The 19,922-nt window shown below is 38.2% G+C and overlaps 1 protein-coding gene across 16 annotated transcripts in view; it reads right to left on the bottom strand.

Moving 5' to 3' along the window:
• The window catches only part of TMEM117 (transmembrane protein 117), a 522,112-nt gene that overhangs the window by 178,918 nt on the left and 323,272 nt on the right, over nucleotides 1–19,922 (bottom strand). For all 16 annotated transcript variants that reach the window (XR_014252821.1, XM_082422581.1, XM_082422573.1 and 13 more), the window contains one exon: nucleotides 15,950–16,047. Coding sequence is in view for 15 of the 16 variants with exons in the window: in XM_082422581.1 (XP_082278707.1) it covers nucleotides 15,950–16,047 (98 nt within the window). In the remaining variant the exon portion in view is untranslated. The remainder of the gene's footprint in view (nucleotides 1–15,949; nucleotides 16,048–19,922) is intronic.

The following is a 19,922-nucleotide window of genomic DNA, read 5'->3' on the forward strand; positions in this document are numbered from 1 at the left end:
GTACCAGCCAGCCGCCTCTGGGGAGGTGGCAAACAGACAGGGGGTTGGTGTGGAGCTTGGAGGATGCAAGTCAGAGGATCCAAATTTCCTGAGCTGAGAGCCTGGGAAAGCCACGGACATGGCTAGGCCCCCAGGAGGGGTGGGGAAGAGGAGGAGGAGGAGGACAGAGGCAGCTCTGGAGGAAGACTTGTGTTACGACACTCCCCCTGCACGGAAGCTGCTGGCCTAGCAACCCCCATGTCCCCAGGTTGAGATCTGGGCCTCGCTTAGCACCTACCCAACAGCCGCCTTGGGGCCTCCACCAGCTGCAGGAGAGAAGCCGGCTCAGAGTGACCTTATTCTACATCCGGCCGGCTCTACTGCTGGCAGTTGGATCCCTGTCAGCACTCGGCCTGCACCTGGCCATGAGGAGCCAGCCTGGAGGAGAGGTACAGGCTGCACCGCTCTGCAGAGAACAGGCCATCTCAGCAGAAGCAAAGACGCCAGCAGGCTGAGCCAGCTCGGGAAGACAGACTAGAGGGTGAGGCCTCTTGGTGAACTGGGTTTGTTGGGCTGGAGGCTGGGGGGGCGGCTGTGCAATTCCCAAGTCACGTAAAAAACTATCCGCATTTCAAGGAGGAGGCCACTTCCCAGCTCTAAATAATAGAAGCATCCAGAAGGAAGGAACCAGAGGCTTCTGCCAGTTGATCTGGAGACTGGGAAAATGTCCCACAGTTATTAATAACCCCTGTGTTCTGGGAACTGATTTCATGCACCAGACAAAGGGATTAAAAAATTGCTCTTTAAGGCAAAGTGGTTTCAGCCAAAGCTCCACTTTCTGTTCTCCCAAGAAATGAGTATTTTTCTCCCCGGGGAATGCTGAGAGCTGATTGGCCTCATGATAAATCTGGTGAGCTGCGAGCTGTGCCATTGATTGGCATTGGTATACTTCTATAACCTCTGTCTTCCTATTGTTTCTCTGGGGTCGACCCCCATCTCAGCTTGCTCAGGTTGGGGGGAAGGGCAACGCAAAACAGGTGCTTGGGTGGCTTCTGGGAACCAGAGCTGAGGATGTACCCACTCAGGGCTGGAATCCTACAAGACAGAAACTATGTTAATTCATCCTTGCAAAGTTAGTGCAGTGAACTTCACCTTGTCCAACAGGGATATTCACTCCAGGGCTGTCCTTGGGCATGTCTGGGCCCACTCAGCAAGGGGTTACAAATAAATAGATGAGAGACCTGAGGAAACACTGTTAGAAATGATGGTCAGCTCCCTTCACTCACTCATTAACCTGTGTGCAAGCAAGTTTTTTTTTTTTTTTTTGGCCGCACCAAGCGGCTTGCGGGATCTCGGTTCCCTGGCCAGGGATCGGGCCTAGGGCCCTGGCGGTGGGAGTGCCGAGTCCTGCCCGCTGGACCACCAGGGAATTCCCCTAACTGTGAGCAACTTGACAGGAGGTCTGTGCTCCCAGACAGGACGCAGTGTCCGTCAAGTTCAGCCACTTTGAAAATGAATATTGAATGAATTGAGCACTGTTGGAATTATTTCTGAAGACAACTAACCACTACTTACAACTCCCTTCCTGTGAGGATTTACTTCATCATCTCAGCCAAGGACACAAGAACTATGTCTTTACCTTGCCCCTGCCCTTCTACCGCTGGGGTCCCCAGTCCCCAAAGCAGGGTCAGGAGCAGGTATCCACAGGACAGTCATTTCCTTCTGGCCCTGCCACTCGCTCCCCATTCAATGCTGGTCATGTCCATGTTTCCTCTGTGAAATCAGTGTGTCCGGTACATTCAAAGGTAAATTCTTCTTCTTTATAATTCCTTTCCTGCAGCCCCTCTGTCTGCTGATGGGAAAGTAGACCGTAGATGTTCTAATTCTCTCAGAGCCTCCCACCTAGTCTCCTGCAAGAGGCACCCAGTGGGTCTTTTGTCCCTTCAAACTCATTTTCCTTCCTGCAGGAAGAGTGATTTTATTAAAACACAATCTGAAACGGGTAAAATTAAAAAGACTGATGTCAGAGAAAGACAAATATCATATGATATCGCTTATATGTGGAATCTAAAATATGATACAAATGAACTTATTTACAAAACAGAAACAGACTCACAGACATCGAGAACAACCTTACGGTTACCCATGGGGATAGCGAGGGTGGGGAAGGATGGATTGGGAGTTTGGGATTAACATACACACACTACTGTATGTGGAATGGATAACCAACAGGGACCTGCTGTGTAGCACAGGGAACTATATTCAACATCTTGTAGTAACTTATAATGGAAAAGAATCTGAAAAAGTATAACTGAATCACTTTACTGTGCACTTGAAACAGCAAAACATTGTAAATCAACTATACTTCAATAAAAAATTTTTAAAAAATGACTGACAGACCAAGAGTTGACATGGACATGGAGGAACTGGAATGCTCACACACTTTAGGTGGGACACAAAATGACCACTTTGGAAAGGAGTTGGGCCATTTCTTACAGAGTTAAATGTACATTTACCGTGTGACCCGGCGATCCCTCTCCTGGGTATTTACTGAAGACAAATGAAAACACATTCATACAAGAACGCATACTATTTTTTTAATAGAATTTTTATCTGTAATAGACAAACACTGGAAACAACCACATGTCCATCCACTGGTGAACAACCGTGGTCACCCACACAATGGAATACGAATTAGCAACTAAAAGGAATGAACTACTGATATGCACATCAAAATGATGAATCTCAAAAGCATTATACAAATGAAAGAACTTAGACATGGAAGACCACATACTGTATAATTTCATTTATATGAAATTACAGAAAAGGCAAAAACTATTCTTTCAGAAAACTGATTAGTGGTTGCCCAGGGCTGGGAATGGGGAAGAGGATTGACTGCAAGGGCACAAAACAACTTTTTTGGGTGATGGTGGTTTTACAACTGTATACATTTGTCAAAATTCACTGAAATTTCTTACTTAAAATTGGTAAAATTTGTTGTATATAAATTGCACCTGAACAAAGCTGATTTTTAAAATAAAGGCATAAAATTACTATATATAAAGCAGATAACGGGGTCCTGCTGGATGGCATGGGGAACTGTGTTCAATGTCCTGTGATGGATCATGATGGAAAAGAGTGTAAAAAAGAATATATATGTTTATATATGTATCTGTATAACTGAATCACTTTGCTGAGCACCTGAGGCTGGCACAGAATTGTAAGTCAACTATACATCAATTTAAAAAATAATAATAAAAAATGAAGGCATAAAATGACGAAAAAAAAAACCCCACAGTCTGCAAAAAAATTGAAGAAGTGATAGAGGATTGCACAATGTGGAGACTTGACACAAGATCTGTTAGGAGGCAAGTTCCATCCGGTGAGGGGTGGTGTTTGGCCTGGTGTGGAAAACAGAGCCTCATGTAGTACTCTTCTAAGGCCATGGTTCTCAGGGCGTCAGGAGAGCTTGGAGAACTTGGCAAAAACACAAAGTCCCAGACCCTCCCCTACTGTAATGAGCTTGGGTCCCTGTGCTGCTTATGAGGCTCTAGCCTTATCGGACTTCACTTGTTTCATCAAGGTCACCCTGCTTGCCCCCTCAGAGCTTGGCACACGTTCTTTCCTTTCCTGGAATGCTTGAGCAACTTTCTGATTCCCAAGATTGGGTTAAGTCCACCTGCTATGCCCATGGCTTACTGTATTTGCCTTACATCAGGTACACCACTTTTAAAAAAATTTATTTTATTGAGGGATAGTTGATATGCAGTGTTGTGTTGGTTTCTGCTGTGCAGGGGTGATTTGGTTATACATAAATATGCATTATTTTTCCTGTTCTTTTCCATTGTGGTTTATCACAGGATATTATTTATTTGTTTACATTTTGTTTTTGGCTGTGTTGGGTCTTCGTTGTGGCGAGTGGGGGTTGTTCTTCGTTGCGGTGTGCGGGCTTCTCATTGCGGTGACTTCTGTTGTTGCGGAGCACGGGCTGTAGGTGCGCCGGCTTCAGTAGTTGTGGTGCGCAGGCTTCAGTAGTTGTGGCTCGTGGGCTCTGGAGCGCAGGCTCAGTAGTTGTGGCGCACAGGCTTAGTTGCTCCGCAGCATGTGGGATCTTCCCGGACCAGGGATCGAACCCGTGTCCCCTGCATTGGCAGGCAGATTCTTGGCCACTGCGCCACCAGGGAAGTCCCTCTCCATGTGTTTTTTTTTTTTTAATTTAAGTATAGTTGATTTACAATGTTGTTAATTAGCACAATGTTGTCCTAATCCCAAACTCCCATGTACGCTTAAAATTTTGTAAATAAAATTTTATTTTATGTAAATTATATCTCAGTAAAGCTGAGATTTTGAAAATGATGGGAAAAAAAAAGTCAAAGTATTACTTTTCAATTATGTCTTTCCATAATTGCCCACTTTAAATAAAAGATGGCCCACCAAAGTCACCAATGCTTGATTAACCTCCAAAACAGTGCTGGTTTGTGCAGTGGAAATGTGACACAAGCTGAAATTCAGGAGAACTGATGGCAAGAAACCACCACGGAGTAGAAGAGGAGAAGAGATGACAGTGTAATTGGCAAATAACAAGGTGGAGAGTGAGTGTGGGCAAGTCTTTCAAGAAATGTGACCTGAAGAGGGAGAGAAGTGGAAAGGGGTACAGTCCCTGATATTTGTTTCCTTCCTAGAACTTACTGTTATTTATAATTTTTTATTTAATTATTTCTTTTTTTCTATCCTACCAACAAGCTAGTTGGTAAAATATACAGTAAGTCTTACATGAGGGCAAGAACTAGGTATGTTTCCTATTCACTGTTGCATTCCCAGTAGAATACCTAACACAGTCAACTAATATGAATGATTGAATGAATGAATGAGACAAGCTCGAATTTTTGTTTTTCACTCAATAGCAAAGCTTCGTCCAGCTTACATATGGGGACATTGGTTCTGGTTTGGTTTCCAGAATGTGGGTTACTCATATGCCCAGCCATTATAATTAGACTATATTTAACCTTTAGGCTAATAAATATACATGTGAGGACAAACTCAGAGTGCCTCATCTGATTTGACACCTGCCTATACATTCTACCTCTAGTTCATCAGAAAGCCTCCTAGGTGCAACAGCAAACATCAAAGCATTTCAGTCTTTAATATGGTTAAGGCATCCATCCCTTCTTCTAAAGAGAGAAGGCACAGGGAGCTCTGGCCGGCAGGGGTGGGGGGAATATAGGAACAGGATACTCTGAAAACAAGAGCTGGCATTTTGGGACCAGCACGAATGGGGAGAATTCATATTAGATCTGGGTGATAGCAGCAGTCTGGTAGCAGAAAGAAACTGCACATTGATGGGGACTGTCATAGAGGCCTCAGCTTGTTTTGCATGAACCCTGCCTGCACTCTTCATCTCCCTTAATTTTGACCAGTGGGTTCATGAAATAAACAATGATTCACTTCCAGTTGATAATGGTAAAAGAGTTGCCTTGCAGAGAACATCGGAGTATTAGTTACCAGCAATTCTGGTTTGAAAATCGATCAGTTGTGAGTTTCCAACAGAGACTAATGTACCACAAAAACTGAATTGGTGGCTTGCAGATCTCAGCACTGGATGTGAACCATAGTGAATCATGGGCACTAAACAACCAGCTGTACCTTGGTGACACTGAGACGTTTTTCTCGGCCCATTCAATCTACAAAAAGCTGATGGGAGGGATTTAAATAAAGAATGACAGCTCTTCTGATATGATAATTGTCTCCTGAATAGGAAACCTTAATCCTAATAGGCAGGTTCGACCAAAGCACATAAAAACAAACACGTTTTTAAGGAGGACTTTTATGCTAGCAAAGACACTTTAAGACATTTGTATTGTGGCCACTTTGTAAATATTTGCAGGATGAAGATAAATACCTCAAAGAATTCTACCAATGGTTACTGGGAGATGTGGGGAAATAGCAAAAGTGAAAATAATATCTGGGCTTTCTAACAGGTGGAGTCATAGAAATACTTGGAGTTTTGTTAATATGAAAGATTTGCATTTTTTGTCTATTAGAGATGGTGCGACAGGGGGCACACACTCATGACAAAGAAGGAAAAGACAGGCAGGGGTTCCCACACTGCTGAAATGGATCGAGTCACTAAACTTGGTTAAATGTTGCTTTCTATTCTTCTAGAATTTATTGTTTCTATTTTAATTTCGTGCATTTATACTATTATATGCGAACTCAGGGAACTTTGAAAACACGACCTATACTTTAGAAATTTAATAAGTATGACTTAGGTCTCCCAGCTCAGGGAAGTATTCCATTCAACCAGTAAATTTAAGACTGAAGAGGAATAACTATGTTCTACCAACAGCTGTTATACAGAAAAACTATGCAGTATTTCCAAGCCTTTATTAAAGGGCATTTTCTTTCAAAGATTCATAAATTGGAGGGTTGTTCTTGGACTCAGAGTTGCTATTCCAGGCTTTAGCAATTAGAATGAAGGCCTATAATAGGGAGGTTACTAGTAAGTAATTTAACACTGTTTATTTAATCCTTTTTCCTTAAACCTTACTCACCTTTAAGAGATGAGGAAAAGATCCTAAGTTAAAACCCCTCAGGGTCAGTGTGGGGCTGACATTGCATCACTGTAGAAACATATCCTATGATTTTTAAATGCACCTTCTAGCTGTAGGTAAAGCATATAATTTGCAACCAAGACGATTTTTTTAAAGTACTGAAAATAAATATTTCTAAAAATTTTTCAGAAAAAAAAATTCATAAGGATTATAAATCTTCTTATAAAGCATCAGTTAATCACAAAGTCAAAATACTTTAATTATCCTTTTATCTTTTTCAGTGAAGTCCTCTATCTAAAGAAATTTTCAAAACTGTCCTAGAGTATTACATATTTGAAAGTCCTCACCAAAGTAGTTAATTCAGCAAGAGTGTATTTAATGCCTACTGTGTGCCAGGCACTATGCTAAGTCCTAGGGACACGATCAGGGAGATGCTATCCTGCTCTCAAGTAATGTGATCTGAGCAGAAATATGTAGAGAACTTAGTCACGATTTTGATTTTAATGCATTTCTTTAAATTTTTAAAGGTTTTTAAATTTAAAACCCTATGAACTATTTATTGTCTATCTTCCTACTAAAAAATGAGAATAACAAACAATAAATTTTCACCACAAAATTTAATTTAAGAGCCTTTTATTCAGTACCTGGGCAACAAGTAATTCGAAATGACCCCCATCTCTTGGGAGAAAAATGAATATGCTCTGGACAAGACATATCAATTAATAGCCAAATCAGTAAATACACTTAAATTTTTCCTGGGGAATATTCATTTTTAAATATAGATATCCCTCCAGCCTTCTCTCTCACCTTCTGAATATCCTCCCTGTCCCTATTTCCTCCTGTCCTAATCGTGGGTTGACCTGGTACAAGTCTAGCATCTGTCAGCAACATTCCGGAAAACCATTCTTGCCAAGCTCATCGCTGATGGTCCTCTTAGAGTGAAATCCCACAGACACTTTGCATTTTGATCTTATTTGATATATCATTAGCATTTGACTATTGACATTGTTATGTCTCTTGATATTCTCTCTTCTCTTGGCATCTATGACACACCCTTTTCGGACTTTTCATTCTTTTTGTCCCCTCTTTCTCTGTCTTCTCTCCAGATGCCTCTTCTGCCTGCTCCCAAATAAAAGAGCTCCGTAGGTTTACTCTAGTAGATCTTTTATTTTCACTGTATACCCACTCAAACACCCCATACATGTAGATAATGACATCTACAAAAGTATAAAAGTGTAAACCAAGATATAAATGTTAGTTATATTTCTGTCTCAGACCTCACTCTCTCACTCCTCAGCTTCAGATGTCGTATAAGGACCTGCTTACTAGGTATCTCAATTAGTACATCAAGTTCAGCATGCTCAAGCCTGGATTCATTATGCCTCCATTTAAGACTCAGTTCTCCGCCAGGATCTCCTGTCTCAGTGAGTAACATAAGCTTCTGTTCAGCTGCTCAAGCCTAACTACTCAACGATACCCTGAACTTCTCCCTCTGCCTCACTCCACATACCTAACCAATCACCATGTTTCTGGCTCCTACTTATCCTGAGATGACACTTCAGCCCTAGCAAAACCATCCCGAGAGCTCACCTTGAACCTACACCTTGGTGGGTATTACCTCCTGGCCCCATATTTCTCACTGGACAGAAAATTATGCTGTCAGAGTCCTTATTTTCTCTCTCAAAGTTGTATTCTCAGCATCATGGAGAGCACCTGGTGCTCATAATACCAGTCATAACATATAATACCAGTTAAAACAACTAACACACAATAGTAAGTAGTAAAACCAGGACCAAAAGCCAGGCAACTGGCTTCAGAGTCTGCTTCTAACCACTATTTCATATTGTACTCAGCACTTAAGTATTTACTTAAATAAGTTAAATGCAAACAAGACTTGTTCTTAATTCAGCAAAATTAAGTCTCGAAGGGCATGGGATTGTGTTAATGCCCAGGCATAAATATATACCTGAGAGTTAAATCCCTCAGGCATAAATATATAATTTACTTTTTAAATGAAAATCTCTAAATAATATGACAACACATTAATTCAACAAAACAGTAATGCAACATCAATCATCGTTTTAGCCAGAAGTAGGGAACAACATCTAGCAAGAAAACCAGGTGAAGCATATCCTTGGATTCTTCTGCTGAGAAGTAGCCGGATTTAAATGGAGCTTGTTAACTTAGTGCAATGTTTAAAGTTAAGGTGACTGATTCAGTAGGTACAGTTACATGCTTTGGGCTAAAAATGTTCTGCTTTTCCTCACAGAGGCAGCTTTTAATTAAAGATAGACAACTGTGTAAAGAGACATGTTGAGATGGAAGGAAGGTTGAAGGCAAAAAGACAAAATCCATCCAGAGAAAAGATATGGGCTAATTTATTATTTGGGAAGTGAGGCAAAAAGCTGTGCATACTCTAGTTGCCCCTTGAAACTTTCATGAATCATTGTCTAATGTAAAAATTCTGTTCATAATGATGATGGAATTAAACAGAGCATATTAAATTATAATTAGCATCCTCTCTATATACAATCAATATGCAGTACTTTTCTAGTTAAAAATGTCAAGTCACAGAACCTTCAAATTTCATGAAAATTTAAAGTGATTTACTTTTTTCTCATTCAATGTGAAAATCCTGTATAGCATCCCTGAAAGACTATGTAGCCTTGGCAGGAATACTTCCACTGACGGGGAATTCAGCAATTCATCAGGCAGGCTCATTCAGCACTCAGACGCTCGCATTATTAGGGAATTCTTTCATACATGTATCCAAAGCTGCTTCCATGTGACTTAACACTCTTTGACTCATATCTTAGTCCATTTGGGCTTTTACGACAAAGTTTCACACACTTGGTGGCTTATATACAACAGTAATTTATTTCGCACAATTCTGGAGGCTGGCAGTCCAAGATGAAGGCACCAGCATGGTTATGTTTGGTAAGCGCCTCCTTCCTAATTCATAGCTGGCACCTTCTCGCTGTGTCCTCAAATGGTGGAAAGGGCTAGGGGTCTCTGTGAGGCCTTTTTTATAAACTCATTTATCCCGTTTCTGAGGGCTCCACTATCATGACCTAAGCACCTTCCAAAGGCCCCACTGCCTAATACCATCACATAGGGCATTAGGATTTCAACACAGGAATTTTGGAGGGACACAAACATTCAGACTATAGCAGTCTATATTCTGGCCTCTGGAGCAAAGCAGACAGAATTACTCGCTCTCCCACACCTCAATCTTACAGTAGAAAATAGCACTGTAGAGCCAAAAAGGACCACAAAAAATAACAAAACATCCCTTTTACAGAAAAGAAAATGGAAACTCAAAGTAGTCATACAGGTCATACAGTTGGATATTAGTAGAGCTATTACTAAAACCCTTCTGACTGACATTTCCCCTGATTCTCAGGTCCTTTTAATTACTTTATTCCATTTATTATTATTATTATCATGTCACTCTCCCACACATGTATGTTAAGACAATAATTGTTTCCTAAAGTGAAATTAAGGAAACACTCCCATTTACCATTGCAACAAAAAGAATGAAATACCTAGGAATAAACCTACCTAAGGAGACAAAAGACCTGTATGCAGAAAACTATAAGACACTGATGAAAGAAATTAAAGATGATACAAACAGATGGAGAGATATACCATGTTCTTGCATTGGAAGAATCAACATTGTGAAAATGACTGTACTACCCAAAGCTACAGATTCAATGCAATCCCTATCAAACTACCACTGGCATTTTTCACAGAACTAGAACAAAAAATTTCACAATTTGTATGGAAATGCAAAAGACCCCGAATAGCCAAAGCAATCCTGAGAAAGAAAAATGGAGCTGGAGGAATCAGGTCCCCTGACTTCAGACTATACTACAAAGCTACAGTAATCAAGACAGTATGATACTGGCACAAAAACAGAAATATAGATCAATGGAACAGGCTAGAAAGCCCAGAGATAAACTCATGCACATAGTGTCACCTTATCTTTGATAAAGGAGGCAAGAATATACAATGGAGAAAAGACAGCCTCTTCAATAAGTGGTGCTGGGAAAACTGGACAGGTACATGTAAAAGTAGGAAACTAGAACACTCCCTAACACCATACACAAAACTAAGCTCAAAATGGATTAAAGATCTAAATGTAAGGCCAGACACTATAAAACTCTTAGGGGAAACATAGGCAGAACACTCTATGACATAAATCACAGCAAGATCCTTTTTGACCCACCTCCTAGAGAAATGGAAATAAAAATAAAAATAAACAAATGGGACCTAATGAAACTTAAAAGCTTTTGCACAGCAAAGGAAACCATAAACAAGACGAAAAGACAACCCTCAGAATGGGAGAAAATATTTGCAAATGAAGCAACTGACAAAGGATTAATCTCCAAAATTTACAAGCAGCTCATGCAGCTCAATACCAAAAAAAAAAAAAAAAAAACCAATCCAAAAATGGGCAGAAGATCTAAATGGACAATTCTCCAAAGAATATATACAGATTGCCAACAAACATATGAAAGAATGCTCAACACCATTAATCATTAGAGAAATGCAAATCAAAACTGCAATGAGATATCACCTCACACCAGTCAGAATGGCCATCATCAAAAAATCTAGAAACAATAAATTCTGGAGAGGGTGTGGAGAAAAGGGAACCCTCTTGCACTGTTGGTGGGAATGTAAATTGTTATAGCCACTATGGAGAACAGTATGGAGGTTCCTTAAAAAACTAAAAATAGAACTACCATACAACCCAGCAATCCCACTACTGGGCATATACCCTGAGAAAACCATAATTCAAAAAGAGTCATGCACCACAATGTTCATTGCAGCTCTATTTACAATAGCCAGGACATGGAAGCAACCTAAGTGTCCATCGACAGATGAATGGATAAAGGAGATGTGGCACATATATACAATGGAATATTACTCAGCCATAAAAAGAAACGTAACTGAGTTATTTGCAGTGAGGTGGATGGACTTAGAGTCTGTCATACAGAGTGAAGTAAGTCAGAAAGAGAAAAACAAATACCGTATGCTAACACATATATATGGAATCTAAAAAAAAATGGTCATGAAGTACCTAGGGGCAGGATGGGAATAAAGACTCAGACCTACTAGAGAATGGACTTGAGGACACGGGGATGGGGAAGGGTAAGCTGGGATGAAGTGAGAGAGTGGCATGGACATATATACACCACCAATTGTAAAATAGGTAGCTAGTGGGAAGCAGCCACATAGCACAGGGAGATCAGCTCGGTGCTTTGTGACCACCTAGAGGGGTGGGATAGGGAGGGTGGGAGAGAGGGAGATGCGAGAGGGAAGAGATATGGGGATATAAGTATATGTATAGCTGGTTCACTTTGTTATAAAGCAGAAACTAACACACCATTGTAAAGCAATTATACTCCAATAAAGATGTTAAAAAAATAAAAATAAAGAAGTTTCCCCATTAAAAAAAAAAAAGACAATAATTGTTTCTTGATTAGCTCTTGAATGGTCAAAGCTAAACAACCTTGTTAGACTTGAATAATAACCATGATACTCAAAGCAGGAAAACCAGCAGCAGCTCATTTGTTTCTCAGTCAAGAATAAAGCTAATCATGATCAAAAGATGCCCGCCCAAACCATGAGAGCACTAGATGAAGTACTTTTTAAAATATAAATATAGTAATCATCAAAAAAAAACCACACACGTTATTTTCTCTGTGCAACAGAGTGGAATGGAAGTGGACAGTTGTACACAGATGCACACAGCAATGTACTATGTTTTCCAATTTCCAGGCATCTAAGTAATCACAGACCACAGTTTTTACCAAATGCTTTGCCACTATAATAACTGTATTACTATCTTTCCAGCCTTCATTGGTTTTCTTGCCATTTGCTATCCAGCCCTCAAGACTAAAATTTCTGCTTTCTGCTGTGACAGCACTCCATTTCCAGGGATCAGTGACTGGATACATCGGGATAGGCTGGTTTATGTTGCAGTATCAAATAATCCCCAAATCTCAGTGGTTTACCATTTGCAGAGGTATATTCCTCGCTCACACTACATGTGTTGTAAAGGATGCTGGGCTTATCCAGGTCATTCAGGGAACTTGAATGACAAGTGCTCCAGCTAGACACAAACTTCCACAATGGCTACCTAGAAAGGAGCCCCTTTCAGTGCTTCTCGCTGGCAATTAAATGCTTCTACCTAGAGGTGACACAAGCCTCTTTCACTCACATTTTAATTGGTCTAAGCAAGTCATGTGATCAGAGGGGGCAGAAAGGTGCAAACCTCTCATGTGTCTCCAAGGCAAGGAATTGAAGTATCCGGGAAGCCCTAATGACCACCAGGTCTCCCAACTCCTTCCTCCACCAATTCCCCTACTAATCACAGAAGAGTGTCTTCCTTATTTTTTAAAAAGTTAAGCCTTTGGGAAATATCCCAAGATGCTTCCCCTCAAAAGCATATAAATTGTGTCTCTAGAGAGTAAATAAAGCGGGGAGATAGAAGCTAATATAAATATCATACTACTTATTTTTTTTATGTCTGTGTTTATGTATACATTTACTTCAGACACAGGTGAGTGAAAATGGGTATTGGTAGCCCCTCTGGAAAATAGAACAGTATATGGCATTAATCTAGGATTTTGATTTTAAATTTTTATTCTTTTTAATTAACAAAAGGGCTGGGAATGGGGCTTTGTAAGGGAAGTTCTATAAATAGTCTGCCCTTTCCCATTTAGTATTTTCAAATCAACTACAATTTAGTCTCCTCCCAGGCATAAAGGCCCATGTATTATAGCAGACTCATGTTTGCACAATTACAGAAAGAAATAGGAACCATTCTTTCCAATGTAGAGACATCTATCACTAAGAATCAGAAAGAACTTAGCCACACAGTTGCAAATGAAATAGTTTCTGACAGGCATTTGTGAGTTAAAGCAGCTACACTTAGGTAAAGGTAAGTTTACTACAACAAAATTGCATGTTGTACTGTTTAAACTAATAATCACATTGCAATGTATAAAAGCTTTCTTTTGCAAAATTTCTTCACCACAGATTTATTACATGAATATGTCTCTCCTTAACTAGGGTAAAACCAAAAGAAAATACCTCTTTTTGAGTGGGTGACACATAGTATGTAAATACTACCTTTTATTTCATTTAAAACCTTGCCAATGATTTCTGTATTTTTATCTCCTAGAGCTAGAAAAACAAATGCCCTTTATACTTGCTAAATCCCTTTTATCTGAAAAGTATGGACAAAAAGGGAGATTTTTTGCTTCCCACATAATTTCCATATTCAACATTTTGCATCAGATTTTTCTTTTTTAAAACCATGAATACTGTTGTCAAGATAATCTAACAGTATGTAATGGATAAAATAGGAAAAAATATGTTCAAAGTGGCATTTAAATTTTCCTCCAGTTGTTTTATGCTCTCCATGATTTGAAATATTACTTCTGAAATATAACAATAAAAATCATCTCTCAAATATATTACCTAATAATCAATAATTTTACAGAAACAATGACTACAAGAATAAGCGTGAATTTTAATTTGCTCTCCATTTAAGAATATTATCTATTTGTCAGTGACTAATTAAATTATTTTACAATATTCACAATACACTTTAGATTATCCATTGGGACTGTGTTATCACATATGTCAAAAATAAACCCACTTGTATAAAAAGAGATTGGTAATACATAGATTTGAGTAATAATGTTCAAGGAAAATGTACTAAGATGATTAAGGAGAAATCTAGTATGGATTCCTCTCCTCTGAAACAACATTTGCAACTAAGAGTAGCTAATGACAACAATAATAGAGGCATTCAGATATGCATGGCTCACCTTTGCAAATGATATATGTGTGACCTTGGTAACTGGCCACATTGAACAATAATCAATGGGCTGCCTTTGAAGATACATTAAATAATACAAAATATCTGTAAACATAGTAAGTAGATATTTTAAAAGAGAGATAGCCCATAAAGACTTTTAATATTAGCGTTTATCTCCTTTTAAATTATGATTCTTAAAACCCCTGTACAGAATTCTATAGGGTAGAATGATTTCCCAGAATCTCACGTTCTTATTTAGCACCATTACCTAAACAAGGATTAAGGATAATCATTTGGACTTTGCACACTGATGTATCCTTTGTTTCTCTAGAGACAGTCTAATGTAATGATTAATAACTGGGGCCCTGAATTCAGAGACCTATGCTTATAATAATAGCACTTACTTACAGGGTTATCAGGATTAAATGAGTAAGTTCTTAGCATAGTGCCTGGAGCAAAACATATCTTCAATGAATACTTGCTAAAATTATTATATTACATATTATTTAGTCAAGCTACATGGGGAGCTTACAAACAGGAAACAATATGAAGGTTAAATGTGCCATAAAATAGGCCACACTTGACTCAGAGGCAAGTTGTGAATAAACATCTACAAAATCATATTCATTTTTACAACGTTATTGAAAAATCTACTTTTTGTTTACTTGCTGTTAATTGAGTTCAAAATGCCATGTATCTGAAGCAACATTTAGTAATAGTGCTAAAGCACAAAGATAGCTTAGAGTGTATATTTTCCCCCAAGTACTTAGTGACCATGATTTCTGTAGCTTGTACATGAAAAAAAATCAACCCTCAGAGTTAGATCCAAGAATAAACAGACTTTTTTTTTTTCATTTTGAAAGGCAGGTGAACAGAATGCAATTTATGAAGCACAAGTCATCATCAATTCAAGGCTTCTGGGTGTTAATGTAGATAACTTTTCATACATCGGGTTGAATCACTGTGTTTGGGCACTGTCACACGGCCTGGTGGAAGTGCCCTTCTTGCTGTCTCTATATTCCTACCATTTCTGTCTAAGCTTCTTCAAATATACATAAATAATGTTGACTCCACAAAAAACAAAGTTCCATGAGACATGGATTGTTTTTTAATTGCAATGATTGGGCTGGAGAGCTAAAGGAAATTATTGGTACAAAAAGAAGTGCCAGTGAGCCAGATGTGATCTGTAAAGAGGTTCCTTCACTGTATGATTTCTTCAAAGCAAAATTATATCCTATCAAATACACTGGAAATTCAGTACTTACTGGGGACGTTTTTATACCAAATTCCATTGATGAAACTTATAGCTTATTTTTGCTGACTCAAAAACCTACTTACCTCTAGTAAAATCTTAATTGCTTTACTATATTAGTAAATGTATCTCTTGTAAATGTGTATATGCAATAATGTGTAAGCAGAAATTAATTGATAAATAGGATAATGGTTTTCATCATTTCAATGGAGCACAGTGTCCACTAGAAGTGCCTCTCTAGATAGAATTTTATATATCTAAAGAAAACTAAATCCAACTCAAGTCCTTGTGAATGAGGCAAGACACATGTCAATAAATGAAACAATCTCTTACCAGAATAAAATAATCCTAACATTTCCTTTCTTCCAGAAAGCTCTTGCAGATTTTCCCCAATCAGGATAGGGCTTGTCCTGAAGCATCATATCAGTGACCTGAAGCAATGAAAGAAACTTATTTAGCACTTTCAGAAATCTTCCATTCAGGTTTAAATATGTATATAATTCACATTTTGCTAAGAATAAAATATGTATGTATTTTAACATTAGAATATATGCAGAGATAAAATTTATAAGACTATACTTCATTTAAAAGTTTTAACAGTTCATTTGACTTCACATAATGAATGAGCATATTTAAGGCTGTTCAACATATCAAATAGTGATACTTTTTAAAAAAATATCAAGATTACCTTATCCAAGGAGGCATCATTAAGGTACTATTAACTTCTCCATAGAAACAAAAACATAATAAATAAAATGTCATATTCTTTTTAAGTTTGTCTAAATCAGACACTCCAAAATTCAAACACTTCCTGCTATGTCTAGATTTTTACCTATATCACTAGTCAAAACATTACCTTCCTTTCTCTCCCTTTTTCCCTTCAATGATATGTGAGATATAAGACTTGAACCCTTTTTATGGCATATTTATTCTAATTATCCAGTATTGTTCCAAAAATATTCTACCTCTTTATCTCAGGTGCGCAAATCCTGCCCATCTTGGGTAAAGTCACATCACCACTGTGATGTTTTCACCATTCCCTTCAACTGTGGGAGCCTGATTCCTACAGCTCAGTTTTTCTTTCTCAAGATGGCTTTGGCTATTCGGGGTCTTTTTTGTTTCCATACAAACTGTGAAAGTTTTTGTTCTAGTTCTGTGAAAAATGCCAGTGGTAGTTTGACAGGGATTGCATTGAATCTGTAGATTGCTTTGGGTAGTACAGTCATTTTCACAATGTTGATTCTTCCAATCCAAGAACATGGTATATCTCTCCATCTATTTGTATCATCTTTAATTTCTTTCATCAGTGTCTTATAGTTTTCTGCATACAGGTCTTTTGTCTCCTTAGGTAGGTTTATTCCTAGGTATTTTATTCTTTTTGTTGCAATGGTAAATGGCAGTGTTTCCTTAATTTCTCTTTCAGATTTTTCATCATCAGTGTGTAGGAACGCAAGAGATTTCTGTGCATCAACTTTGTATCCTGCTACTTTACCAAATTCATTGATTAGCTCTGGTAGTTTTCTGGTAGCATCTTCAGGATTCTCTATGTATAGTATCATGTCATCTGCAAACAGTGACAGTTTTACTTCTTCTTTTCCTATTTGGATTCTTTTTATTTCTTTTTTTCTTCTGATTGCTGTGGCTAAAACTTCCAAAACTATGTTGAATAATAGTGGTGAGAGTGGGCAACCTTGTCTTGTTCCTGATCTTAGTGGAAATGGTTTCAGTTTTTCACCAATGAGAACGATGTTGGCTGTGGGTTTGTCATATATGGCCTTTATTATGTTGAGGTAACTTCCCTCTATGCTTACTTTCTGGAGGGTTTTTATCATAAATGGGTGTTTTAAATTTTGTCAAAAGCTTTTTCTCCATCTATTGAGATGATCATATGGTTTTTCTCCTTCAATTTGTTAATATGGTGTATCCCATTGATTGATTTGCATATATGGAAGAATCCTTGCATTCCTGGGATAAACCCCACTTGATCACAGTGTATGATCCTTTTAATGCGCTGTTGGATTTTGTTTGCTAGTATTTTGTTGAGGATTTTTGCATCTATGTTCATCAGTGATATTGGCCTGTAGTTTTATTTTGTGACATCTTTGTCTGCTTTTGGTATCAGGGTGATGGTGGCCTCATAGAATGAGTTTGGGAGTGTTCCTCCCTCTGCTATATTTTGGAGGCATTTGAGAAGGATAGGTGTTAGCTCTTCTAAATGTTTGATAGAATTTGCCTGAGAAGCCATCTGGTCCTGGGCTTTTGTTTGTTGGAAGATTTTTAATCACAGTTTCAATTGCAGTGCTTGTGATTAGTCTGTTTATATTTTCTATTTCTTCCTGGTTCAGTCTCGGAAGGTTGTGCTTTTCTAAGAATTTGTCCATTTCTTCCAGGTTGTCCATTTTATTGGCATATAGTTGTTTGTAGTAATCTCTCATAATCCTTTGAATTTCTGGGAAATACTTATCATATTTTCTAGAAGGAAGCAATCTGCTGCTATATGACCAATTATCACAGCAGCATGTTTTGTAAAAATGACATTCAAGGACAAAGGATTTTCTCAGGAAAATAGCAAGATGAGGCAAAAAAACATTTTTTCTGATGCCAGACAGCTGGTCTTTTCCACTCCCAGCTCCAACTCTTTAAGTCATATCATCAGATCAATGTCAGGTCACTTGCAGCTAAATTGGCAGGAGCAGAGACAGTCATTAAAGGGATGCATTCAATAAAGAAAAATCCAATTACCTTCTGCATTAGAGAAATCAAATTCATTTCTGGTGTTGGTCAAGGACAGTCTTTGTGGGAATAGATGCAGGAAAGGGGGGACTGAAGACAATGCAAAAATGTTTCTGTGTAGCATAAATACAATGTGAAACTTGTTGATAGTTCACTCCAGGGAAGATTATTAGAATTTGAAATTGCTGGTCATTTTTTCTAAGCTGGGAGACATTTGTCTAACTCTTTGAGTCTCACAATCCTTCCCTTCTCCTTTCCTCTCTACTAGGTCTTTGCACAAAACTCAGAACTTCATTATGCCCCTTATCACATTATGCCTTGTCGGTAGTCTTTCTCAGTAGAATATAAGCTTATTTGGGGGTTTGAGTATAGTACAATCTGAGCAAGAACATGCATGTTGAGATTTAAAAGTCAGTCAATGATCGTAAAAGCAAGTGATCTCTACAGGAATCTAAGTGAAAACTTTGCCCCTCTGTGAGTTGAGCCTATATGACATGGTGGTAACAAGGGCAGCAAGAAGATACAATGGCATCGGTGATATCTTGCATTTGCTAGAGAGCTTCATGGATTACAAAGCTCTTAGATGTACTCCTCTTAATAATTGTTGTAGCAACTTTATAAAATAAGTCATTATATCCCATGGAGAAAGAGAAGTTAGTGAGCAGGGTCACACTTCTGATGTACTGTTATGTGCACCAGTTCTGGGGCCAGCCTCCCTGGCTTCTAATCCAAGTTTTGTCTCTTACTATTTTTTTGATTTGGGGCAAAGTAATCAACCACTCTGTGTCTCAGTTTCTTATTCATCATCTATGGGCACACAGTATATGTTAGCAGGTGTTATAGTAATTATTGATGTTTATTGTTGATGTCTATCATTCTGCTTCCTGTGACTGTGTTGAATAACTGGATTTGGAGTCAAAGGGATTGACAATCAGTCTCATCTCTTTCATAAAGACAAAACTATCATATATTGAACCGTTAGAAAGTGACAAAGATACAGTACAATGTTAAAATACATTACAGATTAAATTTCTGTGAAAAATCAAAGGGAAGGGAGGTCAGCAACCAAAGGTTGCAATAATCTAAGAAGGTTTCGTAGATTTGTGTAACATAACTGAGAATTAATTTGTATCTTGTACCATTCTCCAATTTTTCCAGTCTTATTTTCTTAGCCCGACTGTACATGTAGGTACTCACATGTAGGTACTACATATAGTTTTATGTTAAGCATGTGATATCAATAAAAAATACTGATTTATTAGGATATAAGGTCATAACATAATAACAATAACAGTAGCTACATAGTGCCTCTCTGGAGATAGCTATTATGCAGTGGAGTGTCATTTAAGAGAAATAAGTGCTATGCCATTAATACACGAGCATATACATTAATGGTATTAATGAACAAACATACACATACAATTTTGCAATGCTCTTTTACAACTTTTCTCTATTTAACAATATATCTTGAATATTATTATATTTACATCAGTACCTGTAAAACTATTTAAATAGTTTCTTTTTTTTCGTCTTCTATCCTAAATTCTTATGTGCATTTTACTGTAATACAAAA

This window comes from Balaenoptera physalus, assembly GCF_965194825.1.
Source record: "Balaenoptera physalus genome assembly, chromosome: 13".
NCBI lineage: Eukaryota > Metazoa > Chordata > Mammalia > Artiodactyla > Balaenopteridae > Balaenoptera > Balaenoptera physalus.